The sequence below is a fragment of the Aspergillus uvarum genome (assembly GCF_003184745.1).
Source record: "Aspergillus uvarum CBS 121591 unplaced genomic scaffold BO82scaffold_15, whole genome shotgun sequence".
Taxonomy (NCBI): domain Eukaryota; kingdom Fungi; phylum Ascomycota; class Eurotiomycetes; order Eurotiales; family Aspergillaceae; genus Aspergillus; species Aspergillus uvarum.
The window spans coordinates 442,524-460,530 of record NW_020291312.1 but is presented as its reverse complement, the minus strand read 5'-3'; the positions used below and the strand labels follow the sequence as shown (position 1 = coordinate 460,530).

General features: G+C 52.4%; 3 protein-coding genes across 3 annotated transcripts; 1 reads left to right on the top strand and 2 right to left on the bottom strand.

Moving 5' to 3' along the window:
• The first annotated feature begins 7,201 nt into the window (after positions 1-7,201).
• mdm12 (ERMES complex subunit MDM12) lies at positions 7,202-8,904 on the top strand. Its single transcript, XM_025638573.1, has one exon. The coding sequence runs from the start codon at positions 7,472-7,474 to the stop codon at positions 8,792-8,794; it is 1,323 nt and encodes a 440-aa protein (XP_025493911.1). The 5' UTR covers positions 7,202-7,471; the 3' UTR covers positions 8,795-8,904.
• Positions 8,905-10,066: 1,162 nt separating this feature from the next.
• On the bottom strand, positions 10,067-11,303 carry BO82DRAFT_390803 (putative BAP31 domain protein; the record flags this gene model as incomplete). Its single annotated transcript, XM_025638535.1, has 4 exons — positions 10,969-11,303; positions 10,681-10,815; positions 10,517-10,617; positions 10,067-10,448 (listed from the first exon to the last, which is right to left on the bottom strand). The coding sequence occupies exons 1-4, from the start codon at positions 10,987-10,989 to the stop codon at positions 10,067-10,069; spliced, it is 639 nt and encodes a 212-aa protein (XP_025493910.1). The 5' UTR covers positions 10,990-11,303.
• A 202-nt stretch (positions 11,304-11,505) lies between these two features.
• dus3 (tRNA dihydrouridine synthase DUS3) lies at positions 11,506-13,818 on the bottom strand (the record flags this gene model as incomplete). Its single annotated transcript, XM_025639184.1, has 3 exons — positions 11,506-11,590; positions 11,659-13,581; positions 13,646-13,818. The coding sequence occupies 3 exons, from the start codon at positions 13,816-13,818 to the stop codon at positions 11,506-11,508; spliced, it is 2,181 nt and encodes a 726-aa protein (XP_025493909.1).
• Between the last annotated feature and the right edge of the window lie 4,189 nt (positions 13,819-18,007).

Sequence of the window (18,007 nt, the reverse complement as noted above, 5' to 3'; positions counted from 1 at the left end):
TAGAGAGGAGAGAGTTCTGAGGTTTGAGACAAAGCTTCTTCAGACTGGGTTTCGTGAGACCTTTTATAGGATAGATGGGAAGGCGTGAAGGAGGGAGGGGTCAAGGCAAGCTGGAGGCAGATGGAGGAGCTCGGAGCAAACATGTCGATCAAGCAGCGGATTTCCGACTGGCCCACCTGCCTGCATGATTACAGCCTTTGGGCGCGATAACGACATTTCCATGCCTATCCGACGGGGAGCCGCGGGCAGGGAGCAGGGTGGGTATGTGGGTGATGGTGGTGGTAGACCATAGCTGATTCGTAATTCATCGTGTTTGGGGACAGAGCTTCACATGTGCCGACGATGCCAGATGGTGTGGAGGTGTGGAGGTGTGGAATAGAATTAACCCATGGAGGGGCAGAAGAACGTCATCTCCATCGCTTCTCCCCTCCCCCTTCCTTGCCAATTCACTAGGGCCAAAGTTAAGACCCGTAACGTCGAACACGCTGTCTCTGCCGAGAGTTCTGGTTGGACAAGCCGCGAGGATCGATGGAGATTACGGGCGTAGACGAAGGGGGAGATGTTTCAATGTTTCGCAAAACGGACAGCTCAGGGATCTCAGCCTCGGATGATCAGCAACCAAGACTGTAAATTGTGGACAGCCAAGACACTATCGAGGGTCCCGTGACAGGATTCTGGTGACAAGAGGAGATTAGTAGGTTAGTGGTTCACAAGACAAGAAGATGAAGAATGAAGATAGCTAACTTGGTGATACTGAGTAGGTGAGTGAGTAGTGGTCTTGCCCCTTTGGGATTCTTTCAGACAGACCACATGACCAACCCCTGCATTGCTTCTGCTTCTTCTTCTTCTTCTTCTTTCGCTTTCAGTTCGCCTCGCCACCTTCTAGAACCAATCGATCACTCACGCACGCACTCATTCCCTCTTCATTCATTATTCATTTCTCCCCCTCCCTGCCACTCCACATTCTCCCATCGCCTCATCGATCGGGCTAGCATTCGGCAAGATAAGCGAGCTGTGACCCCGAGCACTATCTCCATCCCTTGCCGGCAATCGAAGGTTCCGCGGAGTTTCCAAAACAAGTTCGAAGAATGGAGGCCAGGCCAGGCCAGGCCATCATGTTGTCTTAGTCCTTCATTGAGACACTGCGACAGTCCCTGGGCCAGAACTTGTACCAGAGAAACGATGGACAGATAGTAGTTCAATTGATCCCCCCGGAGCAACCCCGGGAGTTGAAATGGGACCAGCACCGCCCAGCTGCAGGGGCGCAGATGTGACCGAAATCCCAAGGAATCGGCAAGGCGGCTCAAGTAACAGCCCCAACGGTCACGTGGTCTAAACCACCTGCGAAAATTGCGGCGATTGGGAGTAAGCTGAAGAGATGCAGCACCATATCTCAGAGAAAGTTCAGTCAGTTTCTCAGTCTGCCTTTCCGGTACGAACGTTCCTGAGGTCGGGAGCCAACGGCGGCTAGAGGAGGCCGTGCCCATCACCCAAGGCCCATCGGCCGTCCCCGTTTTAGCGCCCCAAGGTCCTACGCCGTATCGCCTGAAGTGGCGCGGACCCTCGGCGGTTGAAAGCACAATAAGACATGCAGAGAACTCCCCCCAGAGCTGCTGCTCTGCTCTTTGAACTTCCCATGTACCTGCGACTGCTGTGCCGGCGCACGCAAATGCCAGGTCTCAGCCCCAAGTATCAATTGTCTGGCCCAGCTGCTGGCTGTGGTGACAACGCAAAATCGACAGGCGGAGGGTGCGTGGCACTGCTCAACTTCTCGGGTGCGCATTGATTGATTGACTGTCTTTGAATCACACCAACACCACGAATCAGAAGAAGCTATGAAATGGATACGCTCAACGTAGACTCAAGCCGCTCGTCGGTTCCTGTGCTAACCTACCATCGAGAGGCAGGTGGGAGAACCTTAATGATATTCCTCGGACACAGGAGAGGAAATCAGAAGTGAAAGAAAACGGTGAAATGCCCGGGGTCTCGCCTAGCCACTGATATCACCAACCGCGTCAAGGTCCTGGGTGTCATAAATTGGCCGACTGGAAAGCAAGGGCCTTCAGTTCCCTGTGATGACAGAGTGGCTCATGCAGATTCATCGCCTTAGCTTCCGCTACTTGTTCCCAGGATGCTCCGATATGCCTCGTGGATCCGTTAGATAGGCGTGGTTTGAACGTGGGTTGGAAAGCGTGCCCAGGAACTGCGCCAACCCCTGACAGGAGCAGGTGGCTCATCGATCAACTAATACCACGCAGCCTTCCGGCCGAGTACCATCCAGGTGCCCACCAAGACCGGCAGGTGGGAGATTTCTGAACCTTGATATCGGTGCGATCATATTGGCTTGCTCTACGATGTCATCCTTGCTTCCCCTCTCAGTTACCCAGGCCTCCTGAACACATGATAGACAGTGACCTGCGGTGTTGAACGCACTCTGTGGATGACAGGCTCCCCAGCCTGCAGCATGACGTGCGTCAGATGCTCCGTTTCGAGCTCTGCCTGAGTTGCGGCATGACCCCATACTGTACAGAACTGTTGGACCGTTGACGCATGCTGATTTGATCGTTGACCCGGTTGGCTTTCATCTGCTTATGTGACCGACCTTCCCTGCTGCAGGAGTATCGTAACTGTGAAGATGATGTCAACCTCCGTCGATGCAGCTGCGGAAGTCTAATATTCCCTACGACAAGGGTTTTCCAATGATTTCCGAGTTCATGCATGACCTTTGTTAGTCACATTCGTTCATTCCTTCACTGGGGGAAAGATGCCCTCCAGGCTGATCTCAGGTGGCCATTACCTCAAGAATAATCTGCATAACCGCCAATAATCGAGGGTACAATGGTGGTGGTGTAGTCACTGGCAGAATCCAGAGAGTATCAGTTGCAGGCCCGCTCTACGAGTGGATTGCGGATGTGATGTAGACCGAATCGCCAACTGTTTACGGCGCAGACTCTCATCTGATCCAGAAAGAGCGTCACTCAACGGCAAAGTGAGACCACGAAAGACACAACACACGAAAAGGGAAATGCGAGCAAGACAGAGAAAAAAAAAACGAGAAGAAGGGAAAAAAAAGCAAAGGAACATGCATGCGTAGTTTAGTTACCCGTTCCTTGCTAACCTTCTTCTTACTTCTTCTCTACCACACTTCTAGCGTCTCGACTTGGGGGTTTTTTTATTCTTTGTTTTCAATTTAATTTTCCCCTCTCGCCAGATCAACTGAGAGTGTCATTGGAACTATTATTATTATTTCAGTTTTGAGTTCTTTTGGAATTTCGCAGCCTGAGTCGCAGTTGCTGGGCCATCTTGATCAGTTGGCGTAGAAAGGGTTGTTGCGGCACAGTCGACCGCAGTCATTATCACTTGGAGATTTTGGAAGTCTGCGTCCATCAGACCGCGAGACTTTTATTTAAGGCCCTTCACAACCCGGCCAGAGAGTCAATTTCATCGGCAACATCAGCCTTCCTCTCAGCGACCCGAATCAGCACTTCCTCTGAGCTCTCCAGTCTCCTTCTCCACTCAGTCTCAAAACCCAATTGAGCCCTCTGCCACTATCACAAGTCAATCTTGCTTGCTGTTCGTGCATTGCATCTTCTCCGCTCACCACCTACATCTATTCCCCATACCCAGACCACCATCGTCAAGACCCAATCAGTCAGGATGTGCTCCCAGTACTACCTCAAGTTCGACTGCGGCTGCACCGTTGCGGAGGGCGATGTGGTCTTCTGCGCAAAGCGAGGCACCTCGTGCACCGGAGTGCGAACGCAGATCCGGCGACGGGAGGGCTATAACTGCCCTGCGCATGGTGGCCCTTAGACCCGAACCCCAATTGTGAGTACTACCACTCCCACTGCCGAAGATCCACTTGCGCAAGACCCAAGACTACCGGATTCAACCGTAGATGCACAGAGCATACTTTGAGACTAACTGCATGGGTGGTGCAGGCAGACACCGAGGGAAGCTTAGGGAGGGAGCCTGGTCTGAGCTAGGTGCCGTTTTTTTGTCATCCTCCTGCAGAATGACAAAAGTATTGGGGACAAGAAGACCGTCAACAACTCTCCACCAAAGCTCGAGCCACTCTATACGATCCATGACCTGTTTCCCTCGACCAACTTGGGAACCAGGGACCCTCATCAAGAAGGTGGAGGACCCAGATTTCCCTCCAATGAGTCTTTTCCATCGGCGCAACCCAACACCAACATCAAAGCAGAGAAAACCATCAAAAAAAGTTGAAAATCCGACCAGAAAAAGTACCCAAAAAAACTCAGCCTCGACTCACGGGGAGATAGAAAGGGCGATTCAAAAAGGCGGAATGGGGTGGTATAGCTGACTAGGTTTTCTGTTCTCTTATTCTATTGTGCTTTTTCACAGTTTGGGAGGTCATCGTTATTCGCTCATTATGCATTCATCATCATTCTCATTGTGGCATATATATACACCGTGGACTTTTCGCACTTTGCTTTTCCCCCTACCGTTTGCTTCTATGTTTTGTTTCCTTGGCTGTCGAGTAACTCTTGTCGATCCATAGGGGAGGGGGGGGGGGGGTTTAACCCATCCCCTCTCCTTGTATTTGGATCTTGGATCTCATTTCTGTTTACACAATCTCGGAGGCACTCTTGTTTTTATCACACGCTGTTTTCATGAGCATGGTTTTTTTATTCTTGTTGGCATCCTTGCACTTTCACTTCTGGCCTTTGAGAGAGGAGCCGCCAGTATTTGCTTGGCCACTCAGTCCGCTCTTCGCTCTACAGCATTGCATTGCATTGCCTTGCAACCTGCCCCCTCATACTCCTTCAGATTTTGTCTTCCATAGCTTTCTTCCTCTGTCGTTGACTATTTAGCTAGTCACTTATGGCTGAAGCGACGTCTTGTCAACCGACAAGCACAAGCACAAGCATTAGCATCAGCATTAGCATCAGCATAAATGAAACACTCTTTTGATTTCCAAACCGTTTACCGTCTTGATCTTGAGGAAAACATCTCCGAGATCCTCCATATAAACCAATCTGGATCCTCACCCCCCCGTGGAAAAATGGAGAGAGAGAAACACACCATCGGATCAAGCTCGGATCTCGGATCTCGTATTTGCCCAACCCACCCAGCTACATGTCAATCAACCACTCCATTCCCGTAGAAATTAACAACGGACGGAAAGGTTCGTGATCATCATCAGACTTCTTCCATTGAAGATCCTCTAAATGGCATTGTGGTCACTTCACTGTGGAAACGTTGTTTTCTCCACGCCCTCCCTTGCCCTTTCCTTTTGCAGCGAGGGGAAAACGAGAGGTGGAAAAGGCAAAAGAGAACGAAGGATGTGTGATGAAATAGCCGTGGTGCGGTCCCATGGATAGCGTGGCTGTCCCAGCGCCGTGGGCCAAGGCAAATCCACTCGCTCGTTGCTCAGGGTTGTCAGCTTGTCTTGTCCCCTTTGTTCGTCTGGGTTTGGGTCTGCCTTAACCGTGGTTCGACCGGCAGTCACGTTCGGTGTTGGCCGGGAGTTGGAGCCGCACTGAACAGGTGGAGTCCGACCCAAGCAGGTACTACTAGGCCCCTGGTCAGTAGGTAGGGAGGGATAGATTGTGGATATGATCCCGAAATCACCCCTGCGACTCGACTATTTACTACGTATTCAGTAGCTTGCTTGCTTGCTTGCTTGGGGGAGGGGAGAGGACACGCCGGGTTATCGGGTCGATTAAATTATCAATCAGTCAGTCTAAGACGCGAGATGGAAGAGAAGGGGTACCCGCGCTACGAATCCCCAACCCCAAGGCTGGGGAGCTTGGAAGCTTACAGCTACGTAGCTGGGCTGGTGCACATTCTAATGCTCTATCTATTCTATTTTTGTCCCTGGTACGGACGTTCCTGTGACTTGACGGCGGGTTGTTGTAGAGTCCCCTCATTCATCGAAAAAGTGGCATTATTCTTGGGAAGCGTGTGTGCGGATGTGTGCAGGCTCATGGTCGGTCGTCCGACCCCCCCAAGTCCGAGCCTTGACGTTGGAGTGCAAGGGTTCGTCGAGAGAGCTGCATTAGCACCGCATACGCCACTCATCACCTGATGGCGCTACCGGCAAATCATAGAAAGAAACTGGGGCACAGACCCAGGTGATGACTTTGATACCAAGCACCTTAGGTGTTGCCGACTTGTCGACCTTGCAGCAGCGGCGAACAAGAGGGAACAAGTGGTGCCAGCATGCTCGCGGAACTGTCCGTGGCACCTACCACGCGCAGGCAGGCGGGCAAGCACCGCGCCTAGGAGTAATGACAAATGAGGAAGGGAGCGGACAATAGGAGCCTGACTTCGGTAGGCGCTAGGTTAGGACCGACTGGCTGCGCGCTGCCCAACGATCGACCTTGGCGTCATAAGGCAATGGTATCTTCTCTGGACTCAAGAATTCCCGAGAGATGATTCAAATGGTGCTGCTTCATATCTGCGACTGGACTGGCAGGTCCTTACTCATTGTGCTGGGTACAGTATAATAACGAGCCTCCGGATGGAGAAATGCAGCGTTACGTGGCGCTCTTGCGGGCGCTCAAGTTGCGGCGTCTTGGTAGGCTATCATATCGGAAAATCATGCGGAGAGATTCCGGCACAGAGATTGGCGCCATGAGGCAGGAATCAACCGGCTGTTGATCCCTGTTTAAGTCTCTGGAGCCAGGACGAATAGCCCTTGGGATTAATCTAAGCTGTGGAGAGACATGCTTGTCTTTTCACTTGTGCCGCGCCACTGTACAGTACACCACCCTGGTCGTCCGTACTTCATCCGGGCATTCAAGAAGCTCCAGCAAGAGCCAATAGTAGGCATGATCGAGATGCGCCAGTGTTGGGTCCGAGTTTGCTTAGGGTGGTGGGGAGATGTGATAGAGTCTGACCTTGTGGTCTCAGGGCGGCCGTGTCGCAGCGCTGAACCATGGTAGCATCCTGGTCCACCAGGATGTGCCAGCCAATGCGCACAGCTTGGGTAATGACCAGAACAGCGCCGCAGGACCAGTGCTTTGGCCTAGGAGAAGGGAGAACCAGATTGCTGGGACAGTAAACCCAAAGCGGTGTGCTCACCGTCTGTGCCGGTTAGGGGTCACTCTGTGCTGGTCGGAATGCAGATGTGGGCAAGCACCAGTAGTTTGAAAGTCTCTTGCTCAGCGTGGTATAGTCAAATAGACCCAGTAGCAGGGGTGATTCCGAGATTCTCTAGAACGAGGCATTGTGGAAATTCATTGAAAGCATAGGATAGTTTGTCGTTGATGATGATGAAAGGCGGTCACCATACCCTCAGACCACGTGACTGCCACAGGCCCGCCGAGAAACCGCCGCGGACAAACACAAGGCCGAACGATTTCCTTCCCAATCATCGGCTTGGCTCTTCCGACTTACTCGTACCCCGTCTCATCTCATCCCATCATCAGCTTAGTCTCCCCCTTGCTTCATACCCGCTCTACAACTCTTTCCCTGTATAGAGACCGCTTTCGCACATGTGATGTCCATTGAAGTTGACTGGGGCACAGCGACCTCGGGTCCGGACGGCGAGGCGCTGGCTGAGCGCATTCGCTCCTTCATCCATGACAAGTTCCAGCAGGTAGCTCTTCCGCGATTTATCCGATCCGTTCAGGTCCATTCGTTTGATTTCGGAACCATCCCCCCGGAGCTCGAGATCAAAGACTTCTGTGAACCCTTCGCCGATTTCTATGAGGAGGATGAAGACGATGAAGCTTCCGACGTGTCTGAGGAGCTTGTCTCCGGACATGGCACTCAGTGGCATCGCACCGGCTCAGAGCTCAGCGAGCCGCCGTTCCGAGATGAAACCGCCATGCATCAGCCGCTTCGCAATCCCTTCGATGAGCGGTTTCAGCCATCCGCTCTGCGTTCCCCGATAGCTCTCGGTGACCATCTCAACCCGCACTTCCTTCCTCGCGCCGGCACTCCTGGCATTCCCGGAGGAACGTCAACACTGGGCTATCACCTGATGTCTTTGGGTGGCCTATCGGGAACACAGACGCCTCTGGCTGCGGTTGCAGGCGGAAACCCGTTCGCAAACAGCTGGAATGATCCGAGCAGCATGGGCGCAAGGAGCAGAGGGCCCCTGTCATCCTCACCCTTCGATGCAGCGCATTCGCAACATTCCGAAGCCGAGCCAGACAGCAGTAATCCAACCTCACGCCCGTCGACATCGAGCACGCTCCCCTCGCATCCGGCTGGGTCTAACAACGGTAGTGGAGAAGCAGCAGCAGCAGCAGCAGCAGGTGGTGGTAGCGTTCACATGGCACGCACAGAGGAGAACGGACATCTCGGCGACTCCGCCGATGCGGAGTCTCTTCGGCTGCCTCGATTGCGAGAACGCCGGCCCGAAGACTTCCAGGTCTTGTGCCATGTCAAATATGGCGGGGACGTGCGCCTGTCGCTGACTGCGGAGATCCTTCTGGACTATCCCATGCCTAGTTTCGTGGGCTTGCCTCTGAAATTGAATGTGACTGGCATCACCTTCGACGGCGTCGCGGTGATCGCATACATTCGCAAGCGGGTGCATTTCTGTTTCCTGTCACCCGAGGATGCCGACGCGTTGATCGGATCCGATCAGCAAGATGCCGCTGGAGGGCAGGAAGACAAACCGCGGGCGGAGCCCGCCAAGCGTCATGGAGGATTACTGGAGGAAATCCGGGTGGAGAGTGAAATCGGTCGCAAGGAGGACGGAAAGCAGGTCCTGAAGAACGTTGGCAAGGTCGAGCGGTTTGTTCTGGCGCAAGTGCGTCGGATCTTCGAGGAGGAGTTTGTCTATCCGAGTTTCTGGACTTTCTTAGTATGACTGAGCTCAGATGCTCCGCAGTTCTCACACGCGATAAGACCACAGCAGTGAGTGGTTTGGAATGTTGCTCTGCTGGTTACCGAGCTGGGTCTCGCCACACGCAGAGGGCAATTGGCCACACCTTCGGAGGTTTGTGCGTTACTGAAGGCAGATGCAACATTAGCGATAGCTTGTCAATAAGGAACCCTCAGGGAAAGATGGTTGATCTAGAAGCAAGCCGTCAAATAGGCTCATGCTGTCCTTCAATCAACTGTCTGATTGCTGTCAGCCAAGACGTGCTTGATTTTCTTTCTGCGTGTTGGGGTTCTAGGCAAAGCGTACTGCTGCAGCGCGGTGCAACTCCAACACCTCGGGCTTCGGGCTGCCCCAGAAAAGCGGAAGCTTCCAGTAATTGAAGTGATGTTTCCATCTCGTTATGATGTGTCCTTGTCTGGTAAGAATAGATCATATACCCCATAGATTAGCCATTTCACCTTGCGAACTTGGCAAAGATTACCTGTCCCACTTGGTAAGTGCATACTAGAGAGATATCTGTAGTGGTATGAGAGAAATAATATTCATGGGCCAGGTCTGCTGACAACCTGATATACCCAGAGAATTGGGGGCGAAATGGCAAGGAGAGACCACATCTCTAGAGCAGTTGTAGAACCCTGAAGAGACGGAGGATGTTCAATGCAAGCCAAGCGCTTCTCTCCCATCTCAATTGACAGATATCATTGAAATCGTTCTTATATAGTACTAAATAACACGTCGGACACGTGCTACTTCCACTAAATCGAGTTTCATCCTCTTTGAGATTCAAGCGTGGGAAAAAGTGATCCCAGAGAAATAACCTTCAAATCCTCCTTAACTTCATTGTGATTATAACAACAAAATCATATTATGCCTACGGCATTCATGGGGAACTCGGCTGCTTCGGCACACGATGCTCACAGATGACCACTTAGCCAGGAACAATGATGATAGACCTTGGAAAAAGATGAAATGCCACTTCGCTCAGCCCTCACAGTCACAGTTGAATCTCCTCAATGCCGAAACCGAAAGGAAGGAATTAGATAAGCCCCGCCAGAGATACAGGCGATGAATATCATCACGTCTCACGGCGCAAAGCGATTCCTAACTACTTGTGTTCCCCGTCCTGCCCCTCATCTATCCCCACTTATCTGCTGTCTCCCTGATTTTGACCTCCGATCTTCCACCAAATTTGCAACACACTCATCGGCAAGAAATCGTTGAGATTATTGCACGTTGCGGTGACGCCTTGTCCTTCGCTTACAGATCCTTCTTGGGAGCGACATCCTTGTTGCCAGCGGAGACCTGGTCACCCAGCTTGTGGTACTCGGCCGTGAGACCCTCGCACTGCTTCTTCAGAGTCTCAATGTCACGATCCTTAGCCTCGAGCTCCTGCTTGAGACGGCCGATCTCGCCGACATCGCCGGCTTGCGCGAGACGAGCGGAGTCCTTGCCACCAGCGCGCTTGTCGCCCTCCAGAAGCTTGACGCGGTCCTCCAGGCGAAGAACCTCAAGGATCATGGTGTAGGTGCGGTTGAGGATGAGAGACAGGAAGAGAGTGAAGCCGCACAGGTACATGTTGCGCTGCGAGTAGAACTTGCGGGCCTGGACTTCCATGCGGTCGGTGCCAAGGGCAGCGGCGCTGGTTGAGAATCAGGGTATTAGCTCGTCTGTGGTGAAATGGCGAAGAGGCGTGAGCCGGATACATACCCCATGGGACCGCCCTCCTTGAAGGAAGCCAACTCTAGCTGCACCCGATAGACGCGGTTGACGCTGTCAATGAAGAGGATGAGGATGAAGATGAATGTGATCTGAGTTTTGTCTTAGTTAGACCGCTCGCTACTGAGCGTGGAATAAGTACAGGGCACACTGACCTTCAGCCCATATTGTAATTTGGCCACTATAGGACTTTCTGAGATGAAGGCAAAGAGCTTCCTCTTCACAGTGAACGGAAGAGGGATGATGAGGCCCATGAAGACCGCCATCTCGAACACCAACAGGCAGAAGACCTATATGCATCCAGTAAGCATTTGTCGTTTCTAAGCCAGTCTTGAGGTTTGGGAGGAGTGCCGCGCGCCGATGGCCAGGGGGCTGCAGGCTGCAGCATTATCCCGAGCTCAGAGGATGTCCACGGGGACTGCAATCTGGGCATCTACACTTACAAGACTGTAGTAGAGAGTCATTTTGTATAGGTTGATGAAGTAGTTGCGCTGCTACTGATTGTGGGATCGATGTTGTGCCTGACGCTTCGTTCAAGCTTTGATTGAGGGGTGAAGGTGCGATAGGTAGCTAGGCAGGATAAAGAGCTGTCGGAGCGATTTGGTACCGTAGAATATCAAAGACGGATAATTTCACAGATAACCGGAATAAAGACCCCCGGTATAATCACCAATGGATGATCGATGCTTGTGAAGAAGAAGAAGAAGAAGAATGTCTGTTGTGTGTACGGGGGATGAGGTGGTCTTTTGCAGTTTTCTGGTGAGGGACAGACGTCATCACCGCCCGGAGCTGAGGCGCATCACGTGACCCACTCCGTTGCTGGATAGTGCCGGTCCAAGTGCGTCATAGCCGGCCTAAAATATCTCCCCAGTTTACCCTTACTAGGTAAAGATTGAAACCGGCCAAGTCTGGATATGACAGTGGTAGTATGTACAAGGTGTTCACATTTGTTCAGGCTTAGTCTAGGCGCTACATGAAATCTAACCCTCCGCTTCGTCATATGAGTTGGACTTGTGCTTGGGCTCGAATTTGAAGTCCTTGTGGGCAGGACCGAGGAACATTTCCCTATAAGTGATAAGTCAGCATCGAATAAGGTTACCACGAACCTGACAGCCAGCTATGGATGTGCTTACGTGATCTTGATCCAATCCTTGTAGTTAGTACTCGCCATCAAGGTCTCCATGTCATCTCTGCCCCGGAACGCCGGAGGTCTGTCGTTGATCTGGGGTGGGAGGTATTCGAGCAGACCGAGAGGCACGTATCGCCGGGCAAAGCTCAGCCATTCCAGCAAGAAGCGTCTAGTCGTGCCAACACCATGCTCATCGGACCCCCAGGTCTCGAGACCATACTTGGCGAACTTCTCGATGTATGTAAGACGCTCGCTCGAGGACTTGTCAAGGTACTGGCCTGCCTGGATCTCCTCATAGAGCCAAGGCTTGATCAGAGCTCCGCGGCCAATCATGACACTGTCGACGCCCGCATTGTTAATATGGTCATCGTAGTCAAGGTGAGAGAAGCAGTCACCATTGCCGAGGAACCAGACTTTCCCGCCGTTGGGTTGCGTGCGAGCATCGGGCTCCCGGATGGTGTCGGCGATTTCGTCCTGCTTCTCATTCAGGCGCTTGATAAGAGCGGCGCATTCGGAGATATACTCCCAATTGGCGGATTTGGTGTACCGCTGCTGTCGGCTCCGCCCGTGAAGAGTGATAGCGGCCGCTCCGGCACCACCACCGCCGAACAGATGAGACTCATAGCCTCCAAGCAGAAGGCGTTCGGTCAACTTCAAAGCATTGGGAGAGCTGTCCTTAGTTCCCATACGGATCTTGACGGTGACGGGGATTTCCCCGGAAACGGTGTTCATGCCACGAATGATCTTCTCGAGTTTGGACGGGTGCTCGAGAAGAGCAGAGCCCGCACCTTCACGGAAGACAAGGTCGATAGGGCAGCCGCAGTTCAGGTCAATGAGACGTAGGTGAGGGGTCATCTGTGACAGTGCCTCTGTGGCCTTGAAAGCCTGCCAGGGCTTGTTGGCCGCAATCTGAGCGCCAAACTTCATATCCTTCGAGTTGTCGTAGTCTTGCACAATGTCCGACCCAGGGAAAACCGTCGGGGGAGCAATTTCCGACTCGTGCGCCTTCATCAAAGCCCACTCTGACTTCTGCCCTTGGATCAATGGCAGACTCATGGCCATCTCCGAATAAGTGAGCTGCGCGCCAAGCTCCACACAGAGTCTGCGGAAGGGCATGTTACCCTGTGTCGTCAGAGGAGCCAAGGCCGGGGTCTCGGGACCGAAATACAGCCTGCGCTTCTCAGACGGAAGCAAAGGGGGCTCAACGTAGGCAGCGCGATTGTCCTCCTGCTCTTCCTTGGACCCATCCTCCACCTCCGTGGTCCCAACCCGGTCGCGCTTGTGGAGATCCTTCTCAATGGCCTTGTTCGTCTTTTCCAACCAATTCGAATACGCCTCTGCCTTGGGGAGATGTTTCTTCTTCCGGGCCAGCGCAAGCTTATCGTCCATGGCGGCGATGTTCAACACGCCCTCCTCCGAAGCCTGGGGGACCAGCCGCTGCACCTTGTTCTTGCGCTCTTCATCCTCGAGGAGAACCAGCTCTTTTCTCCCGTCCTCCGTCTCCCGCTCCTCCGAGTGCGAGCCCACGAACCGACACTTCCAGCCGGAGAAGCACTTGCCATGAGTATCCCACACCGGACAAACGCCATTCATGGTGTTCAGATCCTCCCGCTTATGCTCTTTCAGGTAGATGCGCAGGTCGTGCTCAAATCGACATTTCTCGCCGAAGCTGCACTCGGCGGGGGAGAACTCGGGCTGGAACATGCGGCTGGGGCAGAGACCCTTTGCATCCTCCGACCGGCCAAAGGTCCGGTTAGTGTTCTGGCCGGTCTTCTTCTTGTTCTTCTTCTGCTGGTACTGGTGGGCCTTCATCTCGGTATTGTTGCTGTTGCTGTTGCGGCCATCGTGGTGGGCGGCCTCGGCGGCATCGTCCTGATTCTCTTGTTCCGGGGTGGGCTGGCTCTTGTCGGACCGCGGCAAAAGGTACCTGGATATGAAGGTCAGTGACCGTTGGTAAATCGGCTACAGCAAGATTGCGACGGGTCGCATACTCAGCCTTGATCGGAGCGACACCCTTGAGCCGCGGGTCGGCATCAGCAGCTGCAGCTGCAGGTGCATTGGTAGTCGGCGCATCGTCCAACTTGACCTTCTTGGAGGGAGGCTCCTGGGTCGTGTCGACACCATCGTGCGAGCGCACTTGCTCTTGAATAGACGTGGGGTCCATGATGGCTGGGTGATCCTGCACAAAGTGAGGGGCAGTGAACAGTGGACACAAAAGTAGATCCCCGTGCCTGGAATCCTGGGAGTGTTGAACTCCGTCTCGAGCGCGGCCGCTTCCAAAGGCGGCGGGGGAAAATCTCCATAATGCGGGCAAAAAAAACTTGAAGAGTCCACTTTGCAGTGTTTGCATCGCGGGTTGTTGTTCCTATTGGCTTAAGCCCTGATAGTATATCCGATCAGGCACGCGAGGCATAACAAGCTGCATGCTGATACTACATGTGCATTAGATAAAGGAGTAAGAAGCACAAGTGGCGTGGAGTTGTAGTTAGCATGCTATTATGGCTCACATCATGGAAAGAGAAAGCGCAAGCGCACAGCTGCGAAATTGGCCAGCTGAGCACTGGCAACAATACGCACAAACGGCACAGCTCTGTCTTCAGCCTCGAAGTATTGCCAAGAGCTATAGTATAGACGGACTGAAATGTCACAGTTCTCGAAGCGCTGCACAATATTAATCAATCAGTTGCTACGTCTCGAACATAGACGGTCGGGGTGTTTCCCGACATTTGTTTATGCTGCATTGCGCTAGGTCTGTGTAGAGAACAGCAGGGAATCAAGAAGTCGCCACCGAGAACATCAGGTCCAAGAGTCTCAACCCATTCTACAAACGTCTTGTGATGTAGAAAAGATACGGCGAAAAACCCAGACCAGCATAATGTTGCTACATGTATCTGGTCTGATGGTATCTTTGCACTCTCCACTTCAGCCATGATCTATCACCGAACATCCAAAGCTCATGACCATCGACATCATATGCATTATTTGCCCCAATGATACAACATCTGCACGAAGCCAGAAAAGGGCACACTAAAGCAAGGTACCTATTTAGTCCTGGACTTACGAGTAGTAGCATGACAAACTAACCTAAAAGCAGTCTAGATCTTGCAGCAAGATCACTCCCTCCGATGAATCCGATCTCTCAATTTTCTCGAACGCATCGCACATGCCGAACGAACTACAGAGCTCATCCGAGATTCGACCCTGATGGAATCAATTGGAGCGGCGAGCATATGCCTGACTCAACTCGGCCCAGCCCGGCTTAGACTACATCTACTGGTTCCTAGTACACAAGTTCAGTTCATTCTGACACAACTGTCCCATCTTCACCCGTTGAAGCCCACCAACGAAGTAGAAAAAGGATGGGGGGAAGAAGAAGGGGAAAAAAAAAAACCAAAAATACACGGTTCCGCTTGGCGAAGGGGGGATCCACCAAGCTCAAACCTACGATTCGCTTGTCACATTTTCGGGTCGCTTTCTAGAACAACTCAATTATAGGGTCGATGGTCGCTTAGCCGAGCTGCGAAACTATGGTATTCTACTCCGTGGTCTGTACCATGGCTTCAGGCCAAGTTGCTTTGGGAGGGGAGGTGAATTAAAAACAGATGTATAAAGAAGAGCACTGGATCGTCTGATCTGGAGATATCGGATGGACGGATCGACTGTCTGATGTGGCCCGTCAGGATCTTTGCATCCGGAGTACCGGTACTAGATATGGAAAGGGAAGGTAAAGAGTTACCACTCGAGCCGCTACCCATACGTGGAAGGCGATAAAGATAAAGCGCAATGTCTCTCACATAGACATCGGATTCTCTCCGGTCAAAAAGACATACGAGAGCATTGGACTACATGCACATGATCAGACTCCTGGAATGCGAAGTGGCAAAAAGTCAGAAATCACAACCCCGCGAGGGAGGAACATCCCAATAATGAGAGTTCGTTGCCGCTAATCTCCGACCATGAGAACCCGGTCAACTTGTCATTCTCTCTCTTGGCGAGGCACAGTTGATCGGTCAAGATGCGCATACCTTCCTACAGTGAGAACAGAGCGCGCCTGCGTCGGCTAACTCCCAAGGACGTGGGATGTATGTACGGTACACGAAGGTATGCTGCGTAATACGTGTAGATCTGGCTTGCCAAAAGTACCCTTTTCTTGGTGCGCGAATCCGGAGTACGTGTCTCAGCGAATCCGGTGATCTGATCTGTCCACATGAGCCTTCCCCCGTGCATGATACATCTGGCTACATACTTCTCTAGCCAGGGGTAACTGCAGGGCTTGGATTATTGACTATGGGTGCAGAGATGCGGGCCAGGTCGGGGTTGACTTCCAGCCATTCAGTGGATAATGTGGGGTGCGATATTTGGATTGTGCATCGTACTGAGTACATATGGAGAATGGATGAAGAATGAGAGAGGGAGGGATGCTTCCGCCGCATGCAGCTTCACTCTTGTTGGGTTGCGGTGGTATGTTGCTAAGGCAGAGGTGTGGTGTTCGATGGTTCATACATACAACCACATGGCGACTTTGGGGATAGACGACACCCCGCCTGCAGGGTCGGTATTTGGTCTGTATCATCGCTGAGGGTCCTGCTTGTTGTAATAGCATCGGAACTATCATAGTCTACCATCGTTAGTCAATTACTTACGCGACAAGTTGAGTTGACAACTGTCTTGTGCGGTTTTTGAAACGTTGGCTGAAGCGGCTGATGCTCGCTCTGAGAATTTCTGAGCCATCTCCCCAAGAGGTAGGTCAGTCGAGCTGTGTACTGTACTATACTTACTTACCCTACCTATAAACTATCGTAGAGCCCGTAGAGCGGTGGAATTTACCGCTAGCAGGGATGCTTCCATGATCTTTCTAGCGCCAAAGCCAAGACCCCAACTCAGGTCCTTATAACCGTTCACCTGGCACCTGATCGCATGATCTTTGGAGATGTTGCAAGGACGGCTGGGGTAGGCGAATTATACTTTCGTCTATCTGGCTTGCGCAAGGATCGGCACTCGGGGGAAAGGGGGTTAGATCACCTCGTTTGCTTCAACGTAAATTGAGGTACGTATCATGATCTAGTCTGACGGTCTAGGTAAAAGATCGGGCATTTAGGAAACTCGTCTGAAGGGTTAACCTGGGGCGTAGCAAGTGTCCGCTGTATTTACCTGCGGTGTTGCATAGCAACAACACAGACTCGAGGCACATGGAGGTGGAGTACTGCCGGGGGTGGCCTGGTCGGGATCCGGAGGACTTGCAGCTGGCTGGAAGCACTTTTCTGCGTCAAAAAGAGCTTACTTGGAAGCTGCAAGTGTGGAGGTGATGCGCGGTAAGACAACTGATCTGTAATGGTCAGAACCGCAACCATTACGTCGGGCTTGGTATTCATGAATAGGTCATGTCCTGAGTAAGAGATTAGTCCCATGCGTCTACAGAACCTCCTGCAAATAACCGCGATCATTGCATACAGCACTCCTTGGCAGATCAGGGAAGACATCATACCTACGGCTCACTCTCGAGCATAACTATAATGAGCCCTCTGCCTCCAGGGATACGATGGAGGCCCGGCAAGCAGGGCAATTAGCGCCCAAACGCTAGCAGTAGTGGTGTGTACAGCGACCGGCCACCGCTCCACTCGGTTGGAGAATCGGACGCTTAGAATAACGAGAATGAGAGTGAGAATGCGGACGGGTGTGCAGACCGCCGATTCTGTTAATTCTCCGTGGTTGTAGCTAGTACTCCGTAGTAGACAGAAAGTGAGGCTACATTGATGTCATCGAGTACGGCTTGGCCAATGCTGATGATCAGAGAGGGGGGGCGATAATGCGGCCGTGCTTGATGCTTATCGTCATCTCGGCTGCAATACCGCTATAATGTAAGTAACTGTACACAGTAGATCTAGCGGGTAAAGGTGGGTGTGAGTGCAATCAATGCCCGACGTAGTGCATACTGTTCTGGACACATCCCGACAGACCGCTTATACGCTGTACGTGTATAGCTAACACCGAGGATATGGGAGCTAGGTCGGGTCTGACACTACATGAACCCTGGAGTGCCTCCGAGACAAGTCTACTCGCAAAACGATCAAACGCTGAATTTCAGGGCCTTGTGGGGAAGTATTTGGTCGGTGACCAACCAACCGAGTCGGGAGAAGTCGAAACCATCAGATTGACGAGAGGGGGAGGAGGAGGAGCTGAGGAGGGGAATGACTCCTTTTCGGGGACTTCTGACACCGCCAGATTCATTCTGAGACAATCTCTCGATGGAGTAATTGTTCTAGCGTGAAGGGGAGGAACGCTATCCAATTAGTCTGGGGGAATGCAGTGATAGAAGAACGAGTATTTCTCCAGTGGAAGCAAAGCCCAGGCGG

Excerpts from the sequence above, each read along its gene's own strand:
- mdm12 (XM_025638573.1), top strand. The coding sequence starts at position 7,472 with ATGTCCATTGAAGTTGACTGGGGCACAGCGACCTCGGGTCCGGACGGC.